The 11,921-nt window shown below is 39.1% G+C and overlaps 4 protein-coding genes across 4 annotated transcripts; 2 read left to right on the top strand and 2 right to left on the bottom strand.

Annotated features, from left to right (window-relative positions):
- On the top strand, nt 24-2,959 carry LOC104766386 (PXMP2/4 family protein 2-like). The gene is made up of 4 exons (XM_010490264.2): nt 24-327; nt 1,672-1,781; nt 1,937-2,364; nt 2,857-2,959. Exons 1-3 carry the CDS (start codon nt 175-177, stop codon nt 2,346-2,348), a joined length of 675 nt encoding a protein of 224 aa, XP_010488566.1. The 5' UTR covers nt 24-174; the 3' UTR covers nt 2,349-2,364; nt 2,857-2,959.
- LOC104767844 (protein SYM1-like) lies at nt 2,511-3,097 on the top strand. The gene is made up of 2 exons (XM_010491815.2): nt 2,511-2,834; nt 3,008-3,097. The coding sequence occupies exons 1-2, from the start codon at nt 2,511-2,513 to the stop codon at nt 3,095-3,097; spliced, it is 414 nt and encodes a 137-aa protein (XP_010490117.2).
- On the bottom strand, nt 2,902-5,925 carry LOC104766387 (tRNA(Ile)-lysidine synthase-like). Its single transcript, XM_019241555.1, has 11 exons — nt 5,607-5,925; nt 5,337-5,531; nt 5,183-5,267; nt 5,021-5,096; nt 4,763-4,939; nt 4,575-4,677; nt 4,367-4,476; nt 4,176-4,265; nt 4,008-4,088; nt 3,198-3,923; nt 2,902-3,107 (listed from the first exon to the last, which is right to left on the bottom strand). Exons 1-10 carry the CDS (start codon nt 5,863-5,865, stop codon nt 3,900-3,902), a joined length of 1,200 nt encoding a protein of 399 aa, XP_019097100.1. The 5' UTR covers nt 5,866-5,925; the 3' UTR covers nt 2,902-3,107; nt 3,198-3,899.
- LOC104766385 (proline-rich receptor-like protein kinase PERK1) lies at nt 6,186-10,063 on the bottom strand. Its single transcript, XM_010490263.2, has 8 exons — nt 9,324-10,063; nt 8,600-9,139; nt 7,672-7,758; nt 7,512-7,582; nt 7,354-7,430; nt 7,099-7,246; nt 6,838-6,999; nt 6,186-6,653 (listed from the first exon to the last, which is right to left on the bottom strand). Exons 1-8 carry the CDS (start codon nt 9,874-9,876, stop codon nt 6,339-6,341), a joined length of 1,953 nt encoding a protein of 650 aa, XP_010488565.1. The 5' UTR covers nt 9,877-10,063; the 3' UTR covers nt 6,186-6,338.

Raw genomic sequence — 11,921 nt, 5'->3', positions numbered from 1 at the left:
ATGTGGGGGACCAAAAAAAGTCCCACACCATTGTGGATGGTCTAAGCGCTGTGTCAACCTCTTTCCTCTTAACCAATCAAATTCGCCCTTCACCTTTACACGGCTGGTTCTCCCTCTCTTTATCGCGGCGACGGCGACGGCGACGGCGACGGAAAATACGGCGACTGGTACATTATGTTGAAGCTTTGGAGATGGTACCAGCGATGCTTGACGGTTCATCCAGTGAAAACTCAGGTCATCAGTTCTGGATTTCTTTGGGGATTCGGCGATGTCACCGCTCAATACATCACTCACTCCACTGCCAAAACTCGTCTTCTTCGTCTCACCGTTAGTCATTTCTCCCGATCTCCCTCTCTCTCTCCCTCTCTCCCTCTGACCTTCGATTTTAGTTTCTTTCAAATTGGGGATTCTCTTCCGATTCTTATAACTGTTTCGTGTTTTTTTTGGTGTTGATTTTGCTGAAATTAGTTTAGGTTCGTGAATCTACATCTCGATATCTCTGGGTTTCATGATGTTTCGTATAGATTGATTTGATTCCTGTGCAATCAGTGTATTTGGGACATTTCACTGAATCGGTTAGTGTTTGAATCAAATGTATTGATTGAAGCAGCTCGTCCTTAGACCTTGATGCTATTTTTGGAGCTTTCTTGCTTTACATCTTTCAAGGATTAGGTCATTCGTATAACAGCACTTGGATTCATTTGTTGGTTGACGATTAGAAACTTGCATTTACTTGTTTTCTGAGATCCCATGATTGTGTTACTGTTAACCTAATGGCTTTGTCCAACAATCAGAGACGTTTTAGTGCTTAGGCCAGAAGATTGTGGGCACTACAGCTTCAGTTTTCTTTTTTCAAAGCTTGAAACAGCTCAAAAGAGGGATTTTATGGTGATAGGTATACTTAAAAGATAATCGTGGAGCCAATGTGATTTTGTACATTGTATTATCACTCACTATTTTGGTACATTGGTACAGATGTTCATGCTGTAATGTATTTATTTCTTGATTAGCAACTTTAGCCTATTGCTTACCTTCTATGGAATCATGAGATGTTTTATAGCTGTGACACCTTATGCTGCGAAACAACCTTTAGAATTCAAGAANGTTAACCTAATGGCTTTGTCCAACAATCAGAGACGTTTTAGTGCTTAGGCCAGAAGATTGTGGGCACTACAGCTTCAGTTTTCTTTTTTCAAAGCTTGAAACAGCTCAAAAGAGGGATTTTATGGTGATAGGTATACTTAAAAGATAATCGTGGAGCCAATGTGATTTTGTACATTGTATTATCACTCACTATTTTGGTACATTGGTACAGATGTTCATGCTGTAATGTATTTATTTCTTGATTAGCAACTTTAGCCTATTGCTTACCTTCTATGGAATCATGAGATGTTTTATAGCTGTGACACCTTATGCTGCGAAACAACCTTTAGAATTCAAGAAACCACTAACTAAGCTCAGAGTCATTTGGTACTTTGAGATGTTTTCTGGCTTATACCTTGATATTCGTTTTCCTTTAGAGGTGCATGGTATGTAGAAATCTGTTTCCCATTTTGAAAGATGATATCTATTTAAGGTTTGCCAATATATATTGCTTAGTTTTTGGCTATATCTCGGGACTCTATTGACCTACCTTTGCTCCAGCACTAAAACAGTGTTCAATATTAACAGGAAACAAATAAAGATGGTGACACAAATGCAGAATTCAAGGTCAACTGGAAGCGAGTAGCTATCACGAGCATGTTTGGGTTTGGTTTCGTCGGACCTGTTGGCCACTTCTGGTTTGTTTTCTTTTGATCTCAGATCATTTAGTTGTAGCTTTTGTATAGCCTATGCTGTGTCTCACCTAATCCAACGACACCGAATCAGATACTGAGAAAGAGTGGTTTGTAGATAGATTGATAAACCTGATATTGTTCTATATTCGATTGCACAGGTACGAAGGCCTGGATAAATTCATAAAACTGAAGCTTCGATATGTGCCAAAGTCAACACGTTTTGTAGCTGCCAAAGTTGCAATGGATGGTCTTATCTTTGGGCCTATAGATCTACTGGTGTTCTTCACGTACATGGGATACGCCACAGGCAAGAACACAGCTGAAGTGAAAGAAGGACTCAAGAGGGATTTTCTTCCAGCTCTAGCTCTTGAAGGCGGAGCATGGCCGCTTCTTCAGATTGCAAACTTCAGATATGTTCCCGTGCAATACCAGTTGCTTTACGTCAATATCTTTTGCCTAGTAGACAGTGCTTTTCTCTCATGGGTCGAGCAACAGAAGGATGCAGCTTGGAAACAATGGTTTACTTCATTTCAACCACTGAAAGAACGAGGTGGCCACGGCGGAGTATGATCATTTTCCCAGTCAANTGAGAAAGAGTGGTTTGTAGATAGATTGATAAACCTGATATTGTTCTATATTCGATTGCACAGGTACGAAGGCCTGGATAAATTCATAAAACTGAAGCTTCGATATGTGCCAAAGTCAACACGTTTTGTAGCTGCCAAAGTTGCAATGGATGGTCTTATCTTTGGGCCTATAGATCTACTGGTGTTCTTCACGTACATGGGATACGCCACAGGCAAGAACACAGCTGAAGTGAAAGAAGGACTCAAGAGGGATTTTCTTCCAGCTCTAGCTCTTGAAGGCGGAGCATGGCCGCTTCTTCAGATTGCAAACTTCAGATATGTTCCCGTGCAATACCAGTTGCTTTACGTCAATATCTTTTGCCTAGTAGACAGTGCTTTCCTCTCATGGGTCGAGCAACAGAAGGATGCAGCTTGGAAACAATGGTTTACTTCATTTCAACCACTGAAAGAACGAGGTGGCCACGGCGGAGTATGATCGTTTTCCCAGTCAAAAACTCTGAATGAAAACAAAAACGAGTGTAATTGGCGATTTTCAATATCGAAAGTTGCCTAGGATACAGATTCTTGATCAAATATTATTTCGTTTCACAAGAATTTGGTACAAGTGAATAAATGTCTATTAGAATCGAATGAATGCAACAGGATATGGCTAAAGAAATGAGCTATGACCGCCTCCGAGTGGTACTCTTGGTAGAAACACTGCAGACGCCTCAAGGCATGAACAATAACTGAAACCAATAGCCTGAAAAGCACACAGGAAATAATCAATCTATGGTTTTGGAATTGTTAAATCTGACTAAAAAAATGGTTTAAAGATGGAAATTTCACATACAGGAACGCCAAGGAGTAATCCACAGTGACTGACCAAGACAGGTAGGCTTCTCCTTGCAGCGGCTGGGATAAACTTTAAGGACCTGAGAGCTTTTTGTGAGAATGACGTAGAATGATTTGTGTTCGAGCATCTTGAAAGCTCTGCTAGATATAGCCAGTCGGATTCAACCATGTGCCGAACCTCCACTGATGTAGCTGTCCTCACCGGACACTTTCCGCAGCCTGCTTCATCACATTGGTGGTCACTCAAGTTCCATCTGATGAGAAACCGGTTCATGAAGTAGAGATTTTGCCCTGGCCGAAGATGTACTTTATCCGTGGAAGATGCAATGTTGGTTCCATGGTCTGGTTCATCCACTGATTTCTCTTCTGTTTTAGTTATGAACCTACTGGTTTCATCCCTCTGCAGTAGACCGATGGTTGTATAGGTTGATTCACTGAGAAGACTAAGCTCTCTGGCTTTACTCAATACGGATTCAGATGCAACATCCAAAAACTGAACTTCAAACAATCTGCTTGGGGCCGCATGGTCTGAAATAGATTTTGCTTCTGATATAATTTTTCCAAGGTCATCAGATGTCGGATTTTTCTGAGTTTCATTGAAGCAAACGTTCAAGAGTTCTGTCTTCGACGGTAAAGGACAGTCAGCAGAACAGGAGACTATAACTTTTATACCCTTCGACCCTGGAGCCGGACTAAGGTTTCAACCAGCAGCTGTTAGAGATGTCTGAGTACCCCAAATGAAGCAAATGTCACTTAAAATGGTACAGAATAAAATCTAGAGGAGCAGAACAACATGAAAAATGATTACCCTGCTTGGAATTGCACGGATGTAATTCAAAAGCAACTTTGAAGTGTTTCCTCTGATTGGTCTTTGCCGTTGAGAGATAAACTGGAGTTTCAAAAGCAAAGAAGAGTCAAGAAAATACTCAAAGGAGATGATAAATTTACCAAAGGAAAAAACTCAAGATGTAACCACCTGCAGGACCGCAGCCAGATACTTCGAGAGGCTAATGTCTTTAACTCCAGAAGGATTTAGTTTCTCTAGATCAAGAATAGCATACCCTTTCTGCCAATAGCAACATCAAAACAGAGATGACTTTCCCTCTTAGCAAGTCAGAAACCGACTATCCATATGAGCTTTAAGCTTAAACTGCACAAGGCTCTTACATCTGTCACTGTTACAGTCTGATTGATTAAGTCTGTACAAACTTTATCGACAAATGAACGTGTTCTCCTACATTCAGAAATGACTGCTTGCAGCTCTGATTTGAAGTTACCTGAAAAGAAAAACAATAACTTATATTAGTCAATTAGTCTCACACATCACCATCAAGTTTTAGAGAACAAGTCCGGTTTGATGTTTTGATAGACTTGCCCGATTGTAGATTTCCTATTGATGTTCGAATCCTATTCCGAACAAACAACTGACTACGGTTAGTCGGATCCTCAACCCAATCTTGTCTACCCCATTGACATATCTGCTAGTAAACATTATAGAGTTAGTGACAACTGACAACAACCATAGAGCTATAAACGAGATTGAGTTTCTAGTTTCAAGAGAACCTTATACATGTCTTCCTTCCACAAATCCAGCAGCGGACGCACTAAGAAAATAGATCGGTTCTTCATATGTTTTGCATCTAACTGCAGATTTTGGGAGAAAATCTCTGAAGCAAACGCTGTCCCCGCAAGCCCAAGTACACCGCTACTACGAGATAACCTGAGAATGAATAACTCAGCCTGCATCCAACTTCAGACAACACTTCATGAACATCTCAATATGACACCTTTCCTTGTCTAAAGTCTCAAAGAGCCATTTACCTGGTCATCTGCATGATGAGCTATAAGCAAGACCTCAATCTGTTGTCGAAAGCAAACATTCGAAATCATTTGATACCTACAAAGAGGGAAATCAAATAAACACCAAGTTTCTTTACAAGTGATGATTCAAATCAATGGAAATAAAAGGAAACATTGTAAAACCTCATTTCACGAGCTGCTTCTTGCAAGTGACCAAGCTTTGGTCTACCATCAACCCAATCACAACTTGCAATCTCACATCTGATTCCTATAAATTCTCCACCAAGTTACTAAAACAGACTCAAAAAAAGAGGTGACATCTAATGTTCATACTTACCCATTTCAGAAACTCTGGAACACACAAGTTGAGCCTCATCTTTGCTCTCTTGTCTTAATCCATGATCCACAACTACAGCAACAAGTCCATCAATGAAACCATCTGACTTATTAACACAACCTAATCCTTCAGTTTTCCATTTAGCAGCTAGAACACAAAGCGCCATACTATCAGGACCACCTGAAACTCCCAAAGCTGAAACACACACAAAATTGTCAAAACATTAACCAATTGAATTGAAGGAACTATTGAAAAAGATTAATAATTTACCAATTCGGTGGTGAGGTTTAAGTCCTGCCATGGCCATTCTTCTATTGAAAAGCTCCGTATACCTCGTTTCATCCACCGTCTCGGGAACACATGTGTGTTTACAGAACAATCGGGAGAATTTTGGGTGGCGGGATTGAAACGGATACGAATAAGTGAAAAGGGTTTTAGTAGAAAAGGATAATGAAACCCTAGCAACAGAGTTCGAGAGTAAAGTCGAAGGCTTTCTTCCATTGGAGCATAGAGCTAGACCTCGCGCCATGATACGAACGAGCGAACTCACCGAGTTGTGTCACTCCCGAGTTGTGTTTTATTCACTTTCAAAATTTGCCTTTTTTAATTTGCTAAATAATCACTAAAGTCTTTTTTTTTTTGGCCCTATTAAATTTGTAATCTTGTGATTTAGTTAGACTTAATCATATTTTTAGCAGTACATGATTGAAATGGTTGTACTTGTATAATTAGAAGAATAAGAAATCAAATCACATATTCAACATTTCAACTCAAAACCAAGATACGAAAAAAAAAAAAAAAGAATGAAAGAATAATATAAAAATCAAGAATCAAGATCTCACAAACATCTAAAGAAGAAACCAAAGAAAAAAAAAGATGTATCATATCATCGTAGTGTAGATCAATTAGAGAAGAGTAGTAAGGCAATTTCCTCAAATCTTTACAGTTAATAGTAAAAAAAGAATCCAAAAAAAAAAAAAACCCTGCAAATGTCCTCCCCTCTTAAAGAGAAGGTCCACTATAACCTTGACCAGGTCTTTTGATCTTCCCCATCTCCATTTCTCTTGTGGCTTGACCTTCACTGCTCGAGCCTGATGGGTACAGACCGTAGTCACTTGTTGGATTACTGTACTCTCCCGTTGTGCCGTAGTCTTGAGTTCCAAGTGCCATTTTCCTAAACTTCTTCATGTCATCGTTGTATTGGCTCGTGTCATAGTCAGTGCTTCCTCCATATGAACTGTAGACGTTGCTGTGACCTGGTCTCATCCCTTCGTTCAGATCAGACAGTGATACGTTTCCTTCTAAGGCGCGTACTATCTGCTCAGCAAAGTCACTCACTCCATTAGCATTATTTAACATGTTGAATGACTATATTTAGCAAAAGAGACAACAAAAGAAACTAATGTGAACTAGTCAGCTTTTATTCAACCGGTGTTGTCTAGGTACTATGGCTAGGCTATATATAAATATAATGGAAACCAAACCAAACGTTTTAAGTTACCTGGCTCATGCGAGGTCTACGGCGACCTGAATGGCGGACACAAGCTGCAGCACAAGCAACCATGCGAGCCATCTCCTCTTTGTCATACTCATTACCCATCTTTGGATCAGCCAAACCCTCAAAATCTCCTTCCTCAGATGCTCGGTTAAGCAATGGTCGTGCCTGTTCCACCATCAATCACACATAGCTTTTTGCTTCATTCCACAGTTAAAATTGTAAAATAAGTCAGAAGTTTAGATTATATGTAGTGATAGTAAGTACCCAGTCAACTAAGCTGTCATCTACATAGACATTTTTTGCATCAACAGGGCGCCTCCCGGTTATAAGCTCCAAAAGTACAACGCCAAATGAGAAGACGTCAGACTTCTCTGTGAGCTTTCCGCTTGCAGCATATTCTGGAGCCAAATACCTAAAATCCCAAAACCAAAAGTGTCAGAACTTGTACAATGATAAGGATCACATACATTGTGCAACTGCATAAATGTACATATTTAGTAGATTCAAGATGATCTTTACCCAAAGGTTCCCATCACACGTGTAGATACATGAGTGTTTGTATCAGAAGCAATCTTAGCAAGACCAAAGTCAGCAACCTGAAATATAGAAGAGCTTCTTCAGTGACACAAAATTACATAAACACCACACAAACATATTGAATAAAGATGATGTCACACCTTAGCTTCAAACTTGAAATCCATAAGTATATTTGCCGCCTTAATATCACGGTGAATGATTTTGGGATTGCCTGCATATATATATACATTTACATCATAAACAAACAAAGACTGTATTTATCAAACATCTGTACATAATTTTATAAGTTTCTAGACTTACAATCTTCATGAAGATATGAGAGTCCTTTAGCAGATCCAAGAGCAATCTTTAATCTAGTGCTCCATTCCATCGTAGGCCTTCCTTTCTCTATAACAAAATTCAATTCATCACTAATTGAAAAACAACAAAGCAATGTACTAAAAACCACAAGAAAGAGTTGAGGTTTTGTTCTAACCATGAAGGTGAAACTCAAGATTGTTGTTAGGAACAAACTCATAGACAAGTAATCTCTGAGCACCAGCCATGCAATAACCAATAAGAGAAACCAAATGCCTGTGGTGAACTCTGCTAATGATCTCAACCTCAGCTTGAAACTCTCTCTCTCCCTGACCACTCCCAGCCTTCAACTGTTTCACAGCAACTTCTTTCCCACTAGGCAATATACCTTTGTGCACGTACCCGAACCCGCCTTGTCCTAACAAATTAGCCTCAGAGAAGCCATTAGTAGCTCTTGACAGCTCCTCATAAGTGAAAGTGCTTTTGGAAAAGCCTAACACTAGCCCTGGAGATGGTGGAGGAAGCACCGGAAGATCCGAATAGTCAGAGCCGCCGCTGCTGCTCATGAATGCTGGTGGTGGTGGAGGCGGAGGAGGTTGTTGTCGTGGTGGAGAAGGAAGCTTAGGTGGTGGCAATGACGACACTACGTGGTTATCTGACGGCCGTGACGCGTTCTGTTGTTGCCAATACTGCTGCTGTCCACCGTAAGGTCCTCCAGCTGATAAACAAACATCAAAATCTCTGTAAATTCGTAGNAATCTTCATGAAGATATGAGAGTCCTTTAGCAGATCCAAGAGCAATCTTTAATCTAGTGCTCCATTCCATCGTAGGCCTTCCTTTCTCTATAACAAAATTCAATTCATCACTAATTGAAAAACAACAAAGCAATGTACTAAAAACCACAAGAAAGAGTTGAGGTTTTGTTCTAACCATGAAGGTGAAACTCAAGATTGTTGTTAGGAACAAACTCATAGACAAGTAATCTCTGAGCACCAGCCATGCAATAACCAATAAGAGAAACCAAATGCCTGTGGTGAACTCTGCTAATGATCTCAACCTCAGCTTGAAACTCTCTCTCTCCCTGACCACTCCCAGCCTTCAACTGTTTCACAGCAACTTCTTTCCCACTAGGCAATATACCTTTGTGCACGTACCCGAACCCGCCTTGTCCTAACAAATTAGCCTCAGAGAAGCCATTAGTAGCTCTTGACAGCTCCTCATAAGTGAAAGTGCTTTTGGAAAAGCCTAACACTAGCCCTGGAGATGGTGGAGGAAGCACCGGAAGATCCGAATAGTCAGAGCCGCCGCTGCTGCTCATGAATGCTGGTGGTGGTGGAGGCGGAGGAGGTTGTTGTCGTGGTGGAGAAGGAAGCTTAGGTGGTGGCAATGACGACACTACGTGGTTATCTGACGGCCGTGACGCGTTCTGTTGTTGCCAATACTGCTGCTGTCCACCGTAAGGTCCTCCAGCTGATAAACAAACATCAAAATCTCTGTAAATTCGTAGCAAGTTTGGATCTTTTCTACAAAACTAATCTCAGATTTGCGAAATTAGTATCGGAATTGAACATAATCATAGAGATGAGGAAGAACTATAAGTTAAAGATTGGATTTTTAATTTCGTAAAAATGAGATCTTTTGCGTTTTTTGCTACCTTTGGGACCAGGAGGAGCAGGTGGAGGAGGAACGTAGTAAGCAGCTTCATCATCGTATCGTCTTCTTCGTTTCTTCTTACAGAGAAGGCAAATCAGAGTCAGTACAACAAGCGCAACAACTCCACCAATGGCGATTCCGACCACCACTCCTGTTGATAAACCATCGGAGGAATCAGACGACGGCGAGTGGGAAGAGCCTGATGATGGGTTGTTGTTAGATGGAGTTCGAGGAGTAGGTCCTGAAGGATTGGTTGGTGGAGATGGAGGGCTTCGAGTGGTTGATCCAGGTGTGTTGGGAGAAGGAGGAGATGGAGTGATGGGAGCGGGGGGAGAAGGCTGGGGAAGAGGAGGAGTTGAAGATCCAGGAGAAGGAGGTAAAGGAGAAGAAGGAGGAGGAGAGGTTGAGTTAGTAGATGGCGGCGTAGGAGAAGGAGGAGGAGAAGAAGGAGGAGTTGTGGTTGGAGGTGGAGATAAAGCTGGAGGAGGAGTGGTGGTTGTTGAGTTTGTGGGAGGAGACGGTGGAGATGTGCCTGGAGACGGCGCTGAGGACATTTTTTGCTTCGATCTAATCAAATCAATAAAGAATCTTTCTTTCACGAGAAAGAAGAAGAAGAAGAAGAGAATGTGAAAAAGAAGAGAATGTGAAAAAGAAGAGAGAGAGAGAGAGGTAGTGATCTGGTGCCACCGAGACTAGAAGAGAGAGTTTAGAGTTTTGGACAATGGAGTTATGTTTTTGTGTTCCATCAAAAAACACGACTCATCCGCGTTACTTCTTCTTTCTTCTCATTACCAAAAAAAAAAAACATATCCGCGTCAAAATTTAGTTTTGGTATGTTTTTTTAATTATTTGAATGTACGACAATTTAGAATTTATTATTTTTGACCAAAGAGAAAATACTTCTTTTCCAAATTACATTCAGTCATTAGAAAAACTTTTTTTTCTTTCCAATAGGTAATTTTATTTTGCTTAATTTTGAAGTGTCTGGATCGAGTTGAGGAACTGAATAAATTAGAACGTTACCTTTCAGTCTTTTTTTCTTTTGAAAAGGAAAAGTGGATATGTCGTTTGAGACAATCTACCTTTGCCTAATGAGATGTAGACTAAAAAAAATCTATGCATTTAATGAAAAAACACTGAATAATTCGGTTTTTATTGGACCAGTAAGAAGTAGAAACAATAATAAAGTTTAGATCCTCTTCCATATATTTTTTTGGGGGCTATTGATTCTCTTACGATCTTGACATAAGTGCATGAAATAGAACCACGTAAACATATTATGATGATGTGCAGAAAAAAAAAAACTTTACTATGTTACCAAATTAGAACTGCTATAATGGTCAAAGTTATTAACTACATAACTTAAAGCAATTTAAGAGAAGCTATTTTATTTAGTCAGCTCATAAAAAAAAAAAAGTCAGCTCATAAATTAGGCAATAAGACTTTTAATAGTATAAAATTTCATTACATATTTTCTTATTATAGAATATATAAATTAATATCCTCTCATATTTTCTCATAGTATAAGATTGACAATGCGTAAATTAATATTTTTGAATGTGTGGAAAAATAGTTGGGATTCTTCTACTTGCTCCAAAGCAAAGGAAGACACAGCTGGAGTGCACTAGCACAAATTCAAGGGCCAAGGCCACCTATTACATTGACGTTTCCTCTAATTTATTACCATTATGTTAAACCACAAATACTCCATTAAAACTTGATTTAAGGTTCTTAGCAACACGTCAATTATGGCCAGTCCAGATAATGTTTTTGCACTTCAGGTAATAATAGTAATATAGTATAAGTTGATGAAAATATTAATCATTGTATTGGGTCAATGGTCCTATCATTCGATTTTTAATGTTAGTTTATGTAAACAACCGACGACACACGCCAAATCTAAGGATAAAATTACAAATTCAACGCGGCGTAATTGCGGTGTGATTTGTTAAATTAGTATAGTCAAGTTTTATTTATACATGTATGCCAGAGATATTTTGGTTCGCATATAACTGAGCTGATTTGATTTTCAATAAAATATTCAAATAACTTTTTATATTCATTTTTCTGTATTTTTATTTATTCATTTAGTAGCCAAATTGAAGCATATGTTGTAAGTCAAATAATAACGTCGCCAAGTGGACAAAATTATAGTGATTTTGAGAGTAGGACTTCAAAATTATTATTTGAAGTCAATTTGAAAAAGATGATTTTACGTTTTAAACATGATATTATTGTGAACATCAAAAAAGATTATGTTCAAGATATAGAACTTCCACAATTTATATATATATATATATATAAAGAAATGTACGCTAAATATATAACATGAAAAGGTGGTAAAGTCTCATATTATAATATTAAAAAACTCTCAATATCATAAAGTTATAATACCAAATTTTATTTTTTGAGATGGCCGAGGTGGTCATGGACACCGATCATGGCGAATAGTCCCAAAGTAAGAATGTATCCAAATCCAATGGCTCTTCTCTTCATCATCTACTTATGTTGTCTAGTACCAACTAGATTAAGTGGTAGCTTAAATCGATTGTCCCAAAATGATTATAACTTTATATCGTTTTCTTCGCAATTTTTGTTT

Source organism: Camelina sativa, chromosome 19 (genome assembly GCF_000633955.1).
Source record: "Camelina sativa cultivar DH55 chromosome 19, Cs, whole genome shotgun sequence".
NCBI classification, from domain to species: domain Eukaryota; kingdom Viridiplantae; phylum Streptophyta; class Magnoliopsida; order Brassicales; family Brassicaceae; genus Camelina; species Camelina sativa.
This window is presented reverse-complemented; position numbering and strand designations above follow the sequence as displayed.